This window comes from Tamandua tetradactyla, chromosome 5 (genome assembly GCF_023851605.1).
Source record: "Tamandua tetradactyla isolate mTamTet1 chromosome 5, mTamTet1.pri, whole genome shotgun sequence".
NCBI lineage: Eukaryota > Metazoa > Chordata > Mammalia > Pilosa > Myrmecophagidae > Tamandua > Tamandua tetradactyla.
In genome coordinates, this window is record NC_135331.1 from 33,167,780 (window position 1) to 33,187,036 (window position 19,257).

Here is a 19,257-nt window from a genome sequence, read left to right on the forward strand (position 1 = left end):
TAAAAACCACCTTCATCTTCCACATGGATCACTCTCATTGCATGGTCTCCCTACCTGTGAAAGATTGCCTATAAAAATGTCAACCAACAATCTGTAGAGTAAGAAGGTAGATTACTGGTTGCCCATGGAAGGGGCAGTTGTGGTTTATATCCCCTTAAATATGAACTGGTCTTTGTGACCCTGATAGGATGTGGCAGAGGTGGTATGAATCCCAGAGGTTAAATCTTTTTTTTTTTTTTTTTTAACATGGGCAGGCACCGGCAATCGAACCCGGGTCCTCTGGCATGGCAGGCAAGCGTCCTTGCCTGCTGAGCCACCCTGGCCCGCCAGAGCTTAAGTCTTAAGAAATCTGGAAGCTTCCTTCTTTACCTTCTTGGGATCCAAGTGCCAGATAAAGAACCTCGGGCTAGACCATGGTTTCTCAACTTTGGCCGTACTAACTCTTTGGGCCAGATACTTCTTTGTTGTCCACTGTAGGATGTTTAGCAACTCCTGGTCACGTGCTTGAGCAATTAGCAACTTCATCTGTCTTGCCCCAGTCGTTGCCAGTTGCAATCTTTAGAAATGGCTGGTTAACTAGACGGGAGAACAGGACATCTAGCCGTTGTGTTAGGACAGAAGTTCAAGTCAAAATAACTTCAGCAAAACAAGAATAAGAAAAGCCCAAGAGTATCCAAATTCAGGTGCAGCTGCATCCAGATTCAGATGATGTCATCACCCTCTTTTATTCTGCCCTCTGCTTAACATTCCTTTCTCAGCTTTCCTTTGTGTTGGCTTTACTCTTAGGTTGCAGGTAGTGGCCTCTGGCAACTCCAGGCTTCATTCATCCTTATCGCTAACAATTTCAGTAGAAAGAGAGCATCTCTTTTACTTTGGCCCCAAGAAAGAGCCAGGAACTGGGTATATTTGGATAGATTTGGGTCACTTATCTGTTCCTGAACCAATCACTGTGGCTGGGGATTTGGAGTATGCCAATTGGCAAGGCTCATGATAAATTGATGTGGTAGCCAGGTTCCAAGATGGCACCAGAGATCCTCACTTACTGATATTCACGCCTACCCACACTGATCTATAAAAATATGGTTGAAGTGATGGTGTATGACTTCCTGGAAATTTCTTCTTTGACCCAATACCTGCTTAAAACTGTAATGCTTTATTTCCACATATTCGTGTATTTGTCAGTTGTATGACTTCCACAATAAGGAAGCTTCTGCTCTGATCTTTTGGATTGCTCCCTCTGAAGGACCACATCATGAGGACACTCAAGCAACCCTTTAGAAAGGAAATGAGACCTCCCACTAACAGCCAGTACCAACTTGCCAGCCATGTGAATGAGCCATCCCAGAAGCGGATCCCTCAGCAATTGTCAATTTTCACATGACGGAGTTTTCAGCTGATATCTGAGTGCATCTTCATCAGAGACCCTGAGCCAGAACCACCCAGGCAAGCCACTTGGAATTCCTAACTCAAAGGAACCATGAACAATAATCAGTCTATTACTGTTTAAGCATCAGAGTTTTGGCATGACTTGTTACACAGCGTTAGATAAGTAATACAATTATCTGCCCCTAAGCTCTGGGTAAGGAGTCAGCCCTACTCCATATGGACTGAAGCAGGGGAGATGGTTTCCCAAGCAGTCATCAAGTTGCTGTTACTGGGAAAACAGAGGAAATGAATGCTGGGCAAGCCGCACATCAGCAAACCCCCATAATGAGTGCTCTCTGGACACACGCTTGCTGTAGGATTGAAACACAAACTCCCTGACTACTCCTGTCAGCCCAGTTGACAGACAGTCACAATACTGATTCTTCTACGGTGACTGAGATTGTCTAGGCTGGGCAGACTCAGGCCTAGATATCCTCATGTAGGTTTTTTTAGCTCCAACGACTGACGGTTGTTCTTCCAAGTTATCCCTGGATTTATGGGTATGATTAATTATAAGTACTGTAGACACCCCTCCCCTTTGTGAACTCAAATATTTGCTCTTAAAGCAAGTTTGTGGTTGTTGTCATTGTTTTTGAATTTAGAGAAGAAGATAGGCCCAAGGAATCCCTACATTTCTGTGGTTTGAGGCTTCTCCTGTTAGCCCGGTTTTGTGTGTGTGTAAGAGAGAGAGGCTATATCTAATATAAAATTTGTCATTTTAACTATTTTTAAGTGTACAGCTAAGTGGCATTAATTACATTCACCATATTATGCAACCATCACATCTATCTATTTCCTAAAATTTCATCACCCCAAACAAAATCTCTGTCCTGATTAAGCAATAATTGCCCACCCCCACTCCCCCCAGCTCCTGGTAACCTCTATTCTACTTTCTGTCTCTATGAATTTGCCTATTCTTGATATTTTATAAAAGTGGAATCGTAAGATGTTGTCCTTTGTGGCTGGTTCATTTCATTCAACTTATCTTCAAAGTTGTGATTCATGTTGTACCACATATCAGAACTTCATTCCTTCTATGGCTGAATAACATTTCATTGCACATATAGCCCCATTGTGTTTCATCTATTGATGAGCACTCCGGTTGCTTCCACCTTTACCTATTACGAATAATGTTGCTATAAACATTGGCATAAAAGTATTTGTTTAAGCTCCTGTTTTCAATTCTTTGGGAGTGGAATTGCAAGGTCATGTGGCAATGCTTTAACTTTTGGAGAAACTGCCAAACTGTTTTGTGCCGCTGGCTGTATGATTTTACATTCTTAACAGCAACATATCAGGATTCCAATTTCTCACCAACATTATTTTCAGTTCTTGTTTTTATTTTTGTTTTATGCTATAATCATCTTAGTAGGTGTGAAGTGATACCTCACTGTGGTTTTGATTTGCATATTCTTACTAATGATCATCTTTTCATATGCTAAACTGTCTTATTTAATTTCATTTCAGTTATACAGTGTTAGCACAAACAAGGATGTCCCCTTCAGAAGCTCAAATTCCTTATTTATCTCTTCGGGCAAAGGAATGATGAAAGAAATGTAAAAGTTAATACTCTAACTTGACAGGATTCTTTCATTCTTCTCCCTCCTTCCCTTTCTTCCTTTCTTTTTTCCCTCCTTCCTTTCTTCTTTCCTTTTTCTCCCCTAAAATTTCTTTTATGTGTTTGGCATTGCCCTTATTATCTCATTTTAATCCTCCTAATGACAGGGAGACAGATGAGATGCTCCCTTTTAACAGATGAGAAAACTGAGATATGCTTAGAGAAATTAGGTGTCTTGTTGAGTGTTTTTACAGTCATAATACAGCATTTAATTCCAAAACCTCAGGGATATATATATCCACAGAGAAAAGCTGAAACTAATACACACATTTTTGCCAGAAGTCCTCCTTTAAGTTTTCTCTGTACTGAAGACTGCTGCTACACATGATTTCCTTTCAAATGATCACCAAGACATCGGTTATATTTCCTGTATGCCCAATGCACGCAGTGCCAAAGAAAGAAACAAAGAGGTTCAGGCACTTTTTTTTCAGTCCTTTTCATATAAATGAAGACCAAGTTTGCCTGAGAAATGACAGCAACAAAAGAAAGCATCACTGTTCTGATGTACCTCGCAGCACTTGGCTATAGAGTTCTTGTTGGACTTGAGGCTCTCAAACTCATCTCACCCAGCTTGGAAAGGTTCTTTATAGGGAGGTTAGGAGGGCAGTCTCTGGAGTCAGATAGAGCTGGGGTCTATGAAACGAGACAAAGTGTCAATGGCTGAGAGATTCCAAGCAGGGTCAAGAGGTCATCCTGGAGGTTATTCTTACGCATTAAATAGATATCACCTTGTAATCCAAGATGTAATGGAGAGGCTGAGCGGAACTGCCTGAAGATGTAGAGCTGTGTTCCAGTAGCCATGTTTCTTGATGATGATTGAATAATGATATAGCTTTCACAATGTGACTATGTGATTGTGAAAACCTTGTGTCTGATGCTCCTTTTATCTACCTTGTCAACAGATGAGTAGAACATATGGAATACAAATGAATAATAGGGGGAACACATGTTAAAATAAATTTAGATTGAAATGCTAGTGATCAATGAAAGGGAGGGGCAAGGGGTATGGTATGCATAATTTTTTTTCTGTTTTCGTTTTATTTTTTCTGTTGTCTTTTTATTTCTTTTTCTGAATTGATGCAAATGTTCTAAGAAATGATCATGATGATGAATGTACAACTATGTGATGATATTGTGAATTACTGATTATATATGTAGAACAGAATGATCATTAAAAAATCCTGACTCTACTCACTTACCAGCTTTGTGACTCTGTGTTTTAGTTTTCTGAAGTCATCGAAATGCAATATACCAGAAATGGGTTGGCCTTTACATTGGGATTTATTAAGTTACAAGCATACAGTTCTGAGGCCATGAAAATGTCCAAATCAAGGTATGACAGGTGAGGCTTTCTCCCCAAAGACCAGATACCGGTGATCTCGGACTCCTCTGTCTCAGATTCCACATGGCAAGGCATGTTGGTGGCATCTGCTGGTTTCCTTCTTCTCGCCTGGGTTTTGTTGCTTTCAGCTTCTAGCTTCTTGGTCTGTGTCTTTCTTTCTCAACTTCTGTGTCATTATCATTGTCTTCTGTCCTTCTTAGCTTCTGTCTGTTTCTCTCTCAGCTTCTCTTATGAAAGAACTGCAGGGGACAGACTTCAACTGATATAACCTAATCAAAAGGTCCCACCCACAATAGGCCTACAACTAGAGGAATGGATTAGCTCTTCTGCGGTTACTTACAACTGCAAACCATCACACCTTGGTTTAGTCTCTAGGCCTCTTTATTAAATGATATTTTCTACCTTATACAATTGTCATACAGATTCAAGGAGATAATATGTGCAAAAGATTTCGTCCAATGCCTGGATGGAGTTAACTTTCTGACAAACGTAGCCATTACTATCTTGATTAGGTTTTATGTCACTGTACCTCCACTTCCTCTGCTGCAGACCCGGGGTCTGTCCTGCCCCTGCTCTCTAAGTATCTGTGGCAGGCAGACTCTAAAATGGGCCTGTGCTGGTTTGAAAGTATTATATACCCCAGAAAAGCCATGTTTTAATCCTGATTCAATCTTGCGGTAGCAGCCATTTCTTTTAGTTCTGATTCAATAATGTATGTTGGAAATTTTTTATTAGATTATCTCCAAAGAGGTGTGACACACTCCATTGTGGGTGTGACCTCTGATTAGATGGAGATATGAGTTCACCCATTCCAGGTGGGTCTTGGTCAGTTTACTGGAATCCTTTAAAAGAGGAAATATTTTAGAGTGAGCCAGAGATGACAGAAGCCTTAGAGCCTACAGAGAGAGAAAGCCAATAGAAACTTCAGAACACAGCTGACACAGATGCTGACACTTGGAGAACAGAGACACACATGTTGAGAGATGCTTGGAGCCCAGCAGACGTTGCCATGAGGTGTTAAGCAAGCCAGATCCTGGAGAGAGCCAAGAGAAGCCAAGAGATGAAAGCCAGCCCTGGAGAAGCAAAATGAGGAACCCCCATGGGAACAGAGGCTGAAATGCCAGCAGATGCCAGCCACGTGACTTACCAGCTGACAGAGGTGTTCCTGACCCACCGACCTACCTTGAGTTAAGGTATGTGTCCCTGGATGCCTTAGTTTGGACATTTTTATAGCCTTAGAACTGTAAACTTGTAACTTATTAAATCTCCCTTTTAAAAAACTGTTCCAATTCTGGTATATTACATTCCGGCAGCTTGCAAACTAACACAGGATCCCAATCATCCCACCTACTGATATTCATGGCTTTTTGCAATCCTATCTCCTTGAATGTGAGTGTGACCTGTGACTAGGTTCTAACAAATAGAACACGGCAAAGGTGATAGGATGTCACTTTTGTAGCTTTGTTCCTTACATGAGGTTGCACTTGTTATCAGACTCTCCTTATTACCTTCTCAGCCTGTATGCCTTAATGCAGCAGACTATCATGTTAAAGAAATGCACATAAGGAACCAAAATGAGTTCCTGGCCAAAATCCAGCTAGGAATTGAGGCCCTCAGACCAGCAACCTCAAGCAATGGAATTCTGCCAATAATCATGGGAACTTGGAACTGGAACCTTCTTCAGTTGAGCCTTCAGATTAGAGCCCAGCCTGGCTGACAACCTGGAGCAGAGGCGATTGGTAATGTAGCAATGCATAAGTAATACAGTATCCAACTTCTCCTACCCGGCCCATCCCATTTCTGATTCAGAGCCCACCTTCTCTGCTTCCTCAGGGGACCCTTCTCTTACAACATTGCCCCACAACTGTTGATTCTCTTGCCACCATCTCTCCTTGTAGCCCCAGTGTACGTAACAAGAGCCTTGTACCAGGAGATGGCAGATGATATTTCACCATGCCCTCCCATGAGGGCTGGTGCTCCATTTGAGGCTTCATAACACCTGGATAATTAAGGCGGTTGTTTTAGAACATTTTCTGTGTGCCAGGCACTGTAATGAGGCATTTTAAAACAACTTTCTAAAATGATTCTGGTGCACTACTCTGAAACATTCTGGGGGAAAATTGCATTCTGCTCTTAAAGGCAGCTGTATTGACATTTTGAAAACTATTTTATAAGTATTGCATACGTACAGAGAAGTGCACAAATCATAGACACATAGTTTGATGAATTTTCCAAAGTCAACAAACATCTGTGTAACTACCAAATGCAGATAGAACCTTTCCAGCTTAGCTTGGGGCCCCTCCCAGTCATCATCCACAGAGGTAACCATCATCCTAATTCCGTTTCCACTCTTTAGTTTTGCCTGTTCTAGAACCTCCTGTAAATGGAATCAGTCTCCACTCTTGATTGCTTTCTTTGGCTCAACGTCACGTTTACACGTTTGATTTGTTAAAACTCCTTTTCTGGATTAAATTTCTAAGAGGATAAATGAGGAGAGTGGAGAGAAAGAGGAAGCCTGGGATTATAAAAAGCCGTCCGGGATACAAGACTCCGAGGGGGTCGGACCGTAACCCTCCCACTGCGCTCCTTCCATCTTCTCTGCTAAACTACGGAGAGGGAAGAGTGGACAGGGTGCTTGGCCACAACCCAAGGATTTCTTGGGGGCGGAGCCTCAAGGCTAGGGGCGTGGCCGGGGGCCGGTCTGGGCTTCCCAGCGGTGCCGGGCGGCAGTTTTTGGCGCCGGGGGCGGGGTCGGACCGAGGCTTCCGGTCTGCGCCAGCGGAATCGCTGTTTGACCCCGGAAGTGCCGGGGCTCCGGGAGCTGTCACCGTGACCAGCGGCGGCGGCCGTGGCGGTGGGGGTGGCGGTGGCGGCAGCGGCGGCGGCAGCGGCGGCGGCAGATTGCCGGTGGGGGAGCCGCTAAGGTGAGTGCACGGCGGGGCCCTGCCTGATGCGGGCCCCAGGGTCCAGGAAGCGCCGTGGCCCTGCCTCCTCACCCGGGCCGAGAGTCACCTGGCCCCAGGGGTCGTGAGCCCCCCAAGGCCGGGCCGCCAGAGCTGGGAGCCCCGGATTCGAGGCTCGGCTCTAGAGTGACCTTGGACGAGCGATAGTTCCCCCACCCCTACCTCGGGCTTCACTTTCCTCAAAGTTCATTCATTCGTTCAACAAATATTTGTGGAGCGCCTCCTACGTGGGAGGCACAGAAATTGGCACTGGGGATACAAACAGAGCAAAGCTGGCAAGGCTCCTGCCCTCATAGAGCTTACAGTCTAATGGGAGGAGACATTCAACTCCAATTAAATGAGCAAGATAATTCAAGATATAACTAACTGGGGGAGTGAATACATAAGATAGGGGAAGATTTGGGGGGAGGATAATATTGAGCAGAGACCAGAAGGGTGATGACAGTCAGGGAAGCTGAGGCAGTGGTAGCCCTAAGGATGCTTGGTTTCCAGGCTTTATCGTAATCGGTGCTTAGACTGAGTTCCCCTCATAAAGAAAACCCTTTCCTGACTTTTGGCTTCTGCTGCCCTTCCTGGCCCTGGGGACACAGTTGTGGGCACACACATAGTCATGGTCATTGTCCTTGTCTTGCTAGAACTTATAGTCTAATCTTTTCCCTTGGTTTAGATGAAACTCAATTCATACTTTATATGAAGACTCAAATCCTCCTTGACATCTTCCCTCCTTCAAGTCAGGTCCCTCTGTTAAGTACTGTCATAGCCCATCGACCTCATTTACCTACATGCATCATGGTTTTGATTTTTACTTGTGTTGCTTTTTGATTAGTATGTGTCTCATTAAGAATATAAGCTCTATGAAGGACAAGACCAGATCGTTTATTTGCCTATTTTAGTATTCTCTGGCACATTAGTATTGCCTGGCACACAGTAGGTGCTCAAAAATACGTGAATGGATGTGTGAAATGATTAGCACACTCCCCAGTGGTTTATAGGCTATCTTTTCGGCTACCAGATTATTGTCCTTTCTTCATGATCGGGTCCCTTCCCTCCTTAAAAGGCTCCTAACTGCCTTCAAATGAAAGGCCAAAAAAGATTTAGCACAGCATATGAGGCTCTTTTAAACTGGCCCCATCCTCCCTATCCAACTTCTTTTCTCCTCACTTCTTTTTTCATCCCCTCCCTGACCTAGTATTTTCAGCAAAACCAAATGTGACAGCCATGTTTTTTAAGACTGGATCTTTGCTCATGCTTGTTCTCTGCTTGGAGCACCCTTTCTCCCTACTTTTTCCTCTTCTCCTTCAACATCTAGGTTATAGGTCATCTTCTCTATTACGTTCTTCCATATAGAACTCCCTTTCTCTGCTGTGCTCTAGTTTTGGAAATTTCCTCTCTTATAGCTCTTAATCACACCAAATGATAGTCATCTACATGCCCAGAACCCAGAATGTATTCAGTTATTGTTTGCTGAATAAGTGAGGAAGCCCAAAGTGCTCTGCCTATTGGAATTTGAATAATAAAACAGCTAAACTTTATTGAGTGCTTATTATGTGCCACGTACCATGTTGAACACTCAGCATTGATTGCTTCCCATGTAGAGTTATGTATTGTTAACATCCCTATTTTACAGATGAGGGAATCAGAGCTTACAGAGATTAAGGAATTGTCTCAAAGTTACCACTTGGGTAAGAAAAGGCAGAGACAGAATTTAAACATGGACTGTAGGTCTGAAGAGCCTACAATCACCATGCCTGCCTACCCCTGCTCTGCCCTGACGGACACTGGTTTATAGAGTGGATTTCTTTTGAAGGCAGGTGCTGTCTCTGCTTGTTGAGCTGTGTTTTAATAGTCGAGAGTTGCCTTTTCCACCTGACTCTTTCCTTACCCTAGGTCCGACACCAGACACTCCCACTACTGTCTTTGACAGGTGAACGTGGAAAGAACTGGGCCTATGAGTCATTTAGACTTCTCTGAACTGGCTTTCAAACCACTGTGTTTCTAGCTGCACTCTCAGCATAGCTGGGGGTGTTAGACAAGAGGTATTTTTAACGCACTCATCTCAGGAGCCCCAGATGCCAAAGCATAAGAACTAGGCTTCAGTTTCAGTTTGGCTGCTAATGCGTTTGCTTTGAGCAAATCAGATCCCGCTTTGGACATCTGAGTATAATAATCTTTGTCTTTGACTGGGTTGTTGTGAGAGGCTAGTAAGACTCTCTAGTGTGATTAAAAAGAATGCTCACACAACAGGGTGTTCTCTATCTTCTGTAAAGATGAAAGCTTGCCCCAGCCCTCTTTCATTACTTTGCCTTATGATTTTTTTTCAGACCACTTCATGTGTTCAGAGACTGTGTTTCTGATCCAGTGGGATCCTAGAGCTGAAACAGGTCTCGAGGACTTTTCAGACTGATCCCTATAGGATAGGGATTTCACAGTCCTTAAAACAGACCATAAGCCAAAGTTCTTTATGTACCAAGCTGCTTCCTACCTCCTTGTTGTTTCCTCTGCTGGGGTACCCCTCACTTCCACTGCTCCCCAGCCAGTTGAGACTCAACTTGGGCTGTCTCCTCTAGAAATCCTTTCTTGATGACCACCCCCAAAATCTCATCTAGACTGTAGCAGGATAGTTGGCAGTTAAGAGCCAGCCTGCTTCACCATCTACTAACCATGATACCTTGAGCAAGTTTCTTATCCTCTGTGAGCCTCTTTTTCCTTATCGATAAAATGGAGATGATAATGGAACCAACCTTATAGAGTTGTGAGCATTTAATACTTGTGAAGTGAGGTAATGTGAGAAAAGCACTTTGAAGTCCTAGCACTTAATAAACATGTTGCTGCTGCTATTGTCATCATTATTATTGAATTGTAAGCTCCTCCAGGGTAGAGACCTTGCCTTATCAGTCTGTTTACATAACACCAGGGCCTGGATATCTGAGATATGGAACATCAGGTCATTCATGGCTGACCATGTCCCTCATCTGTGGAGGTTCAGGAGGTGATGGTTTCCTCAGCCGAGCCTCAGTCTGTCTTCATGTCATCATTGAGACTGTGCCAGCCTTTTATGGATGTCTTTTAAGGGGCATTAATTCATTCAGTCCCATGATTCAGCCATTATACATGTCCCTCCTATGGGTCAGACCAAATAGTATTTGGTAAGATGTCCAGAAGACAGGAGCCCTGTGACTTGCCATTGCCTGACTCTGAGAGCAGTTAGGACCTCAGTGGAAAGAAACGTGCTCTGGCCGGTTTCTGTCATTTCTTTCATCCTTCCCAGTGCGCTGATGTTGACAGACGGGAATGATAATCCCTTCTCTGAAGCATGAGGAGATTGTAAATCTTGACATCCTCTACAAGTAAGAAAAGACCCGTGGCTCCAACCCTTAAAAGATTTAAAATCGGGATAGAAGTCCGAGCAGAGTGCCCTCTTATTCAGTCATCTGTCCTACATTTTTCGAGGCTTCCTCCGTGTTAGGCCTGTCTAGATCCCCGGAGAACGAGAGCCCCAGGCCCTGTCTTCAAAGAGCTCACGGGCCATGGAGAGTACAGAGCCAGAGCCATAATAAAGATCATCTAGGTCCCTTTAGCCTGTACTTCTCAAAGAGGTTGAGGTGTACTGGGAGTGAACTGTGAGGGTTTTCCTCCTCAGTCTAAGGAACTACTGATTTACCCAACAAAGTCACTTTCTCCTGAATTGTTAGGTGCATCAACTAGGGCTTCCAGAGAACCGCCCCAGCCTAAGACCTGAGGTTGAAGCTTCTCTCATGGCTTTGGGATCAATCCCGGAGCAGGACCCTGACCCCAGGAGCCTGTGTGTCTGCTCTGTTCTTCCCATCCATATTCCTTTCAGGAGGGTCACACAGCACAATGCCAGCTCTGCCCCTGGATGAACTCCAGATCACCCACAAGGACCCGAAGACAGGAAAGCTGAGGACTTCACCAGCGCTGGTGAGCCGGTGCCTTGAGGCCATTCTGCCTGATGTTATCATTCTTGCAATTTCAGAAGCAAAATGTAAATTCCTTCTTTATCTGTTCCAAGAATGACCTGAGAGCCATGGTATTTAGTGGCTGGGACATTACTAGCTCCTTCCAGACCCAGTGTACAAATTTCTTTCCGAGTAACAGCTTGAATTTGAGTAATATTTTCCATGTGACCACCCCACACCTTCCTCCCAAAGCATTTGATTTTGAATCAGAGGCCAATGGCAGTTCTGATTCAGCCTGAGCTAGCCTGGAAATGGAAATGGATCCAGCTCAAAGCTGGGTTTGGGGATTTGACCCTGTGGGAGGTGTTCATGTTTCAGGCATGACTTTTTCAGAGCCGTCTAAGCTGCTATCCACATTTTGATAGGAACATTGATCTCAGAGGTTGGGGCGGTCTTTTATCTTAACGGGATAAGAAGCACCATGTACAGAGACTTGGGCAGGGCTTGTGAGACTGAAAAATAAGGAGGCTGTGTACATGCCGATTACCAGTGGCAGAGAGATTAGAGCTGTGGGGAGGAGCCAGACTGCTGAAGAAAGAGACAGTTGCGGGAACTGGAGACCCTGTACCCACTTGTTGTTTTCCCAAGAACATGAACTTCCTTGAACAAGATAGGAGCAAGTATTTTCTGGAGACTTCAGTAGAGTTGTGGGAAACAGGGAATTGGCATTTTGTTTCCTGCTTTCTGGATGACTTCTTGTTATTACTTCCTAAATAGTTTCTAATATGAATAGCTAACATTCATAGAGTCCTCACTATGTGCCAAACTGTTCTAAACACTTCACCTGGATGATTTCAATTAAGTTGCCCCATAGCCCCATAAGTAGATATTTTGATTATCCCCATTTTACAGATGAGGAAACAGAGGAGATCATTTGTTCCAGGTCACAGAGCTGGGTAAGTGGGGAAGCCAGAATGGGAACCCGGTGAAGCTGACTTAAAGCATATACCTTTAACCTTTCTGCTATAAAGGCTCTTGTTTCCTTTTCATAACCTTTTTATGAATGGAGGCCATTTATCAGAAAATCTAGAACTGTAGTGTCCAATGCAGTGGCCACTTGTCCCATGCAGCTATTGAGCTCTTGAAATGTGACTAGTATGACTGAAGAATTGAATTTTTAAGTTTAAATTAAAATAGCCCCATGCAATAAGAGGCTACCATATTGACCCGCCCAGATAGAGAACAGAAAGCCCTGTTGGAAAGCCCTGGTGGAGGCTGGCTTCTCTGGTGATTGAATCTGATCATCCACCTCAGTACGTTCCTCCCCCACGTACTGAACATCTGGATTGTTAGACTGTGGACTCTGTGAGAGCGGGGACCTGGATTCTCCCCTTTACTCCCACAGTCCCAGAGCCAGCTGCACAGTAGTCTCTCAGGAAATATTTGGTAAATGAGTCAGAGACACCAGCCAGGTCTTGTGACAGCACCGGAGCTCTAAAGAGAAAAGATGTGGTCCCTGCCCTTGACCTTCCCATACTCTGAGAGAAAAGCAAAACAGTAGTTTCTCTACTGTATGCTCAGGCTTGTGGTAGAAGGAAGTATAGGCTGTCGTGGGCATGCAGAGCAGGGGCTGCTGATCCAGACTGGTGGTCTGTGTGTATATGTGATGGTGGAGGGGTATAACGGGGAGGGCATGGTGGGAGGACATGCACAGCCAGGGAAGGCTTCCTGAAGGAGGGGGTCTCTGATCTGGGTAGTGAAGAGTAAATGAGCAGTAGCCAGGCAGAGCAATGGAAGAAGGACCCAAATATGCAGTCAAGGAGTCTTGAGAGAGCCTGGCTCTAAAGTGAACCACAGGTCCCTTGGGGATGGAAGCAGTACAGCAGAGTGAAGGAGCACAAACTTTGCGTTAGATCACAAACCCATTTGGCTTTGGGCCTTTGGACAAGTTACTTAACAGTGTAAGTAGGACAAGCTTGTGAGGTGGTTGTGAGGATTAAGTGAGGTGATGTGTGCGAGTTAGCACTGTGCCTGGGACAGGGTAAGCACTGAGTAATTGGTAGTTAGGATGGTGATGACAATGGTGACAGTGACAGAAGCATGGAACTGAGGATGGGGTACGAGAAAAGAATGAACTGAGGGAAACAGCTGCCCAGATGAGGAGGAGTCTTGTTGGCCAGGTGGAAGAGTGTTATGCTGCAGGCCACAGAATGCTTTTGAAAGATTGTTCTGAGGTATGTACCCACCCCCATTTGTGCATTTAGTCTCAATTTGGGGCAAGATCTCTAGCCACCACACTGCCTTCATAGGATGATAGATGGAGCTGAAGTTTATTGAGTAGCTCATGCACACAGCACATACTTGGTGCTGTTGAAGAACCACAAGGAATAAAATCCTTGGCCAAATGGGGTGAATGGCCTTTTGAGGAAAACAAGATTCATGTAGATGAAACATTGGGAGAATGGTGCAAAATGGGTTTTGTGTCAAGATAAATAGAAAATATGTTTGATGGGTAGAGAATGTTCAGGAAGCTTCATGGAGCAGATAGGACCTAAGCCAGGCTAGAATAGTGGATGATATTGGGTAGGAGAGAGGACACAGCTTTATCTTCCCCTGCTCTGAAATCTTCCACAGTCCCCATGACCTACAGAATAAAGTCCACGCTCTTGAGCTCAGCATTCAGGACCTTGCAGAATCTGGTCCTTCGTGATCTCTTTTCATTCCTTTGTATAGCCAGCAAATGTATATTTGGAGAATCTGTGCTGGCGGCTGGGAATGCTCTGGGGAGCAAGGCTTGACTATCGCCATTGACTTACAGGCTACTGGGAAATACAGATGAGATGGCAGGCCCTCCTTTTTGATAACTTTATCAAGGTATAATTGAAGGACAGTAAATTGCATATATTTTAAATATATACTTTGATAAAGTTTGCCATATATATTTTAATTAATTAATTTATTAAACATGACCACATACAAACACAAACATTCTTACCATGTGATCAAGGGGGAAACATTCTTACTATATGAGCAAGGGGGAAATGTGATGATATATCACACATAGTTGCATATTCATCATCATGATCATTTCTTGGAATATTTGCATCATTTCAGAAAAAGAAAACAGAAAAAAGTTCATACATACCATACCCCTTACCCCTCCCTTTCATTGATCATTAGCGTTTCAATCTACTAAATTTTTATTTTGACATTTGTTCCCCCTATTATTTATTTATTTTGAATCCTTAAGTTTTACTCATTTGTCCATAAGGTAGATGAAAGAAGCATCAGACACAAGATTTTCACAATCACACAGTCACATTGCGAAAGCTATACATTATACAATCATCTTCAAGAGACATGGCTACTGGAACACAGCTCTACATTTTTAGGCAGTTCCCTCCAGCCTCCCCATTACACCTTAAATAAAAAAGTGATATCTGTTTAATGCATAAGAATAACCTCCAGGATAACCTCTTGACTCCGTTTGGAATCTCTCAGCCATTGACACTTTATTTTGTCTCATTTCACTCTATCCCCTTTTGGTCGAGAAGGTTTTCTCAATCCCTTGATGCTGAGTCCCAGCTCATTCTAGGATTTCTGTACCATGTTGCCAGGAAGGTCATGTCCCACATAGAGAGGGGGAGGTCAGTGAGTTTGCTTGTTGTGTTGACTGAGAGAGAGCAGCCACATCTGAGCAACAAAAGATGTTCTGTTGGCTGCTCTGTTGGGGGTGACTCTTAGGCCTAATTTTAAGTAGGCTTAGCCTATCCTTTGCAGGGTTAAATTTCATGTGTACAAATCTCAACATTGGGGGCTCAGCCTATTGCTTTAGTTGTCCCCACTGCTTGTGAGAATATTAAGACTTCTCCACTTGGGGAAGTTGAATTTTCCCTCTTTCTCATCACTCCCCCAAGGGGACTGTTCTAGTTTGCTAGCTGCCAGAATGCAATATACCAGAAACAGAATGGCTTTTAAAAAGGGGAATTTAATAAGTTGCTAGTTTGCAGTTCTAAGGCCGAGAAAATGTCCCAATTAAAACAAATCTATAGAAATGTCCAATCAAAGGCATCCAGGGAAAGACACCTTGATTCAAGAAGGCCGATAAAGTTCAGGGTTTCTCTCTCAAGTGGAAGGGCACCTGGTGAACACAGTCAGTTTCTCATCTGGAAAGGCACATGGTGAACACAGTCAGGGTTCCTCTCTCATCTGGAAGGGCGCATGGCGAACACAGCATCATCTGCTAGCTTCTTCTCCTGGCTTTCTGTTTCATGAAGCTCCCCAGGAGGCATTTTCCTTCATCTCCAAAGGTCGCTGGCTGGTGGACTCTGCTTCTTGTGGCTGTGTCGTTCTGCTCTGCTTTCTCTGAATCTCCTATTCTCCACAATGTTTCCTCTTTTATAGAACTTCAGAAACTAGTCAAGACTCACCCAAATGGGTGGAGACACACCTCAACGTAATCCTGTCTAACAACCATTCTTGATCAAATCACATCTCTAGGGAGATGATCTAATTACAGTTTCAAACATACAAAACTGAATAGGGATTAGAAGAAACAGATTAGGACTAAAACATGTTTGCCATATATATCTGCAAAACCATTGCCATAATCAAGATGACCCATATTTCCACCATGCCAAAAGGTTTCCTTCTGCCCCTCTGTAGACCTAGACCATCCCTCCCTCTCTCCCCCTCCCCAGCAGCCACTCACCTGAAATCAGACTCTTGATGCAGTTCTACAAGAACTACAATAGGGTAAGCTCTTCCCCCGTCCCAGTCTTGTGTAGAAGTCAGGGAACCTTCCTAAAAGAGGTGAGGTTGAAGCTGGGGTCAGAAGAACAAGCAGGAACCAGGGTGGCAGAGGTGTACCATAGACCATTTAGAGGGTCTACCCTGTGAGCTTTGGTTCAAACCCTGGCTCAGTTGCCTCCTTAGCCCTGTGACCTTGGGAAAATACTTGAACCATATCTTCCTCCATAAAATGGGGAGAATGCTATCTCCTTTTTAAATAGTTATAGATAAAAAGAAATAGGCCATGGGACATGCCCACTCAGTAGCTGGCACAGGGCAGGACCTCGATAAGTGGTGGCTTTTATTATCAGCATTCCAGCATTCTCTCCCTCTAAATTTATCTCCTACCATCCAGTACAATCAGTCCCTTAGTTACAGTGACCTGTTTTTGGGCCTCCATAAAAATGCTGTTTCTTACATCTAAAAATCCTGCTCATCCTCAGGCACTAACTGCTCTGGAAAGCTGTCCCTTGTCCTCCAGTCACACTCAACTCTCTCCCTCACCCCCGTGGTGTCTCTGCTGGGCCTTGAGCTCTCATTCCTCTGTTTACAGCATACTTGGTGGTTTGAATATGCATCTTCCCCTCTGAAGCATGGGCTCTGTGAGCCCCTGGATCTTTTTTTCACATGCACTCCCCCACATATGAGACAGCAGGGCCCAGTAAATGTTTATGGGATCTGGGGTGTGTGTGTCTGCAGTGTTGGGTGGGGGTGGTAACAAGAAGCTCGGCCTGAGAGGTGACCTAAGAGGTGAGGGATTGACAGATTGGGAAGGGGAAGGAGGTTGAAAACCAAGAAGGTGAATTTAGGATCTAGACGGTGTTTTTCAACTTGTCTCAATCCACAGAATTCTGTTTTCAACAAATTCCTAATGGAACCCTACTGTATAAATTTGAATTTAAATGGGAGGTGCCTAGGCGGCCCCCAAAGAATCCATGTGGAGCCTAGACACTCTGTGGAAATTTGCATTAGACAGCAGGGAAGCCTGGATGGTTATGGAGCAGTCTGACAATCAGATGTGTCTTTTTTTCTGACCCTGGACTGATGGACCTAGAAGCGGGTGGCCTGTGGCTGAAAACAGCAGAGACATTGCCTGGCTTTCCTCCTATTACCACTTCCCCAAAGAAAGCAACCCTTATGTAGTGTCAGAGGAGAAAACTGAGCCCGTCTTCTCCTCTGTATGGTGAACAAAGTAAGGTTTGTTCACAGCAAGGAAAGGGTTGGCAGAGGGAACTTGTGATTCAGAGCTGAGACCTGCAGTTACCTGATGAGAATCTTTTCTTTAAAAAAATTACCGAAGGTTTTTTTTCTTTCTGATTATAAACAGGATACAGCCCAATGATATGAACAGAATGATACTGTTTATGTAAAATAGAAAAAACAGATCCATGTAGTATTTTGCATACATTGGGTTTATTTTAATGGAAATATCTAGAAAAGTTCTGCAGGGATGATAAGTGGTTATCTTTGGGGCACATTGGGACCAGCACTCACCTTCTCTGTGAAGTTATAAATGTTTGAAAGCAAATGTGCTCTTGTCTCACTTGTGCCATTAAAATTTAATTTTAAAATACAGGGCTGGGAGGGCGATGCTGGTGCAGTGGCAGAGTTCTCGCCTGCCATGCTTGGAGATCTGGGTTCGGTTCCTGGTGCCTGCCCATGCAAAAAAAAAAAAAAAAGAGTAATACAGGGCAGTGTGACAGTGGCCACGTCGGTGCCTACCTATGTGAAAAATATAAACAAAAAAAAGTAATACATGCTCATTTTACAAAAATTGAAAAATATATCCAAGTCATAATACCCGCCACCAGAGATAACCACAATTAGCTTTCTGGTATAGTCTCCCCCATTTCTTTCTTTTTTTTTTTTTTAAATCTGTACCTGTGTGTGAATGTATTAAATATATATACTTTTTTTTAAAAAACACACCAAAATCCAGTTATATTAGAAAGTTTTGTATCCTGTTTTTTCTTCCCTTAACCTTTCCCCGTGTCATTAAGTATTTTTCAAAAATATGATTTTTAATGACCGCCTAGTGTTCCCTGGTTGCAACCATGCCCCCTTTGTTAGATACACTTGGTTCTTTATGCTTCAAAGCTCCTTGGAGGTTCACCAATTTGGAACAGCCAAGTGTTGTCATTGCTGTGGGTTGGCAAATGGGCCCTCGCTGACTAACCTCTGCCACGTTAACACGTGGTTTTTGGATCCGTAGCACCCCGAGCAGAAGGCAGACCGGTATTTTGTGTTATACAAACCGCCCCCTAAAGACAACATTCCCGCCCTAGTGGAGGAGTACCTGGAACGCGCCACCTTCGTAGCCAATGACCTCGACTGGCTCCTGGCCTTGCCTCACGATAAATTCTGGTGCCAGGTAACATTCTATAAAAATTAATGCTAAGACAAAGCACATTACATGCCGTTGGTTGGTTGCTGTTGTTGTTTTTCTCCCCCCCCCCACCCAGGAGGTGCTTTTTTGTCTACTTCTTACCCCTGGAGCCTTAACAGCAAATTGTGGTTCGGATTCCTGTCTTATGTCACAAGCTTAATGATGTTTATGCAGCGCCTTCCAAAGTGACATTTTTAGAAACTTGTGTTTAGCCCTGGGCTCATTCATACCTACCTCCTTGATCTCTCGGGGCTGGAATGTTTGCACTAGGCCAGGGGTTGACAGGGCTATGAGCCCCTGCTCAGTCCACCCCTAGGCCTTCGGGCCTCAGTAATAAATCCCTGCCATCCTCTCTCCTGGCTTAGGTTATCTTCGACGAGACCCTGCAGAAGTGCCTGGACTCCTATCTGCGCTATGTCCCCCGAAAATTCGATGAGTGGGTGGCTCCAGCCCCGGAGGTTGGGGACATGCAGAAGCGCCTCCATCGAAGTGTTTTTCTCACCTTTCTTCGCATGTCCACTCACAAGGAATCCAAAGTAAGCCCTTGATCTCGTGACAGGTTGCCACCGATACCCAACACCCCTGGGCCAGACTCTCCCCCCGCTGGGAATGAATGTGCTGGAAGCATTGAATTTCCTCTTTGTCTCCCTTTGGTCTTTCTTCCCACTGTTGGGGAAGAAATCTGTGCCACCTCCTTTCTCCTCTAAGTCATCGGGTCGGTCTGCATTGTACCAGTGTTTTCATCAGTGGAAGCCGAGGGCCCTTTGCCAAGTTGATGCATGACTGCGCTTTTACTTGTGTGTCACACAGGAGAA

The 19,257-nt window shown here is 44.2% G+C and overlaps 1 protein-coding gene across 4 annotated transcripts in view; it reads left to right on the forward strand.

The window, feature by feature from the left end:
* Positions 1-6,053: 6,053 nt before the first annotated feature.
* Positions 6,054-19,257, forward strand: part of ASCC2 (activating signal cointegrator 1 complex subunit 2) — a 41,255-nt gene continuing 28,051 nt past the window's right edge. The window contains exons 1-4 of one of the 4 annotated variants that reach the window (XM_077160607.1): positions 6,054-6,124; positions 11,190-11,287; positions 18,269-18,427; positions 18,808-18,978. In XM_077160607.1, the coding sequence (XP_077016722.1) occupies positions 11,207-11,287; positions 18,269-18,427; positions 18,808-18,978 (411 nt within the window). In that variant the 5' untranslated portion in view covers positions 6,054-6,124; positions 11,190-11,206. Of the gene's footprint in view, positions 6,125-7,212; positions 7,310-10,638; positions 10,696-11,189; positions 11,288-18,268; positions 18,428-18,807; positions 18,979-19,257 lie in introns of those variants that run through there. The other 3 variants (XM_077160606.1, XM_077160608.1, XM_077160610.1) reach the window with 3 other exon arrangements.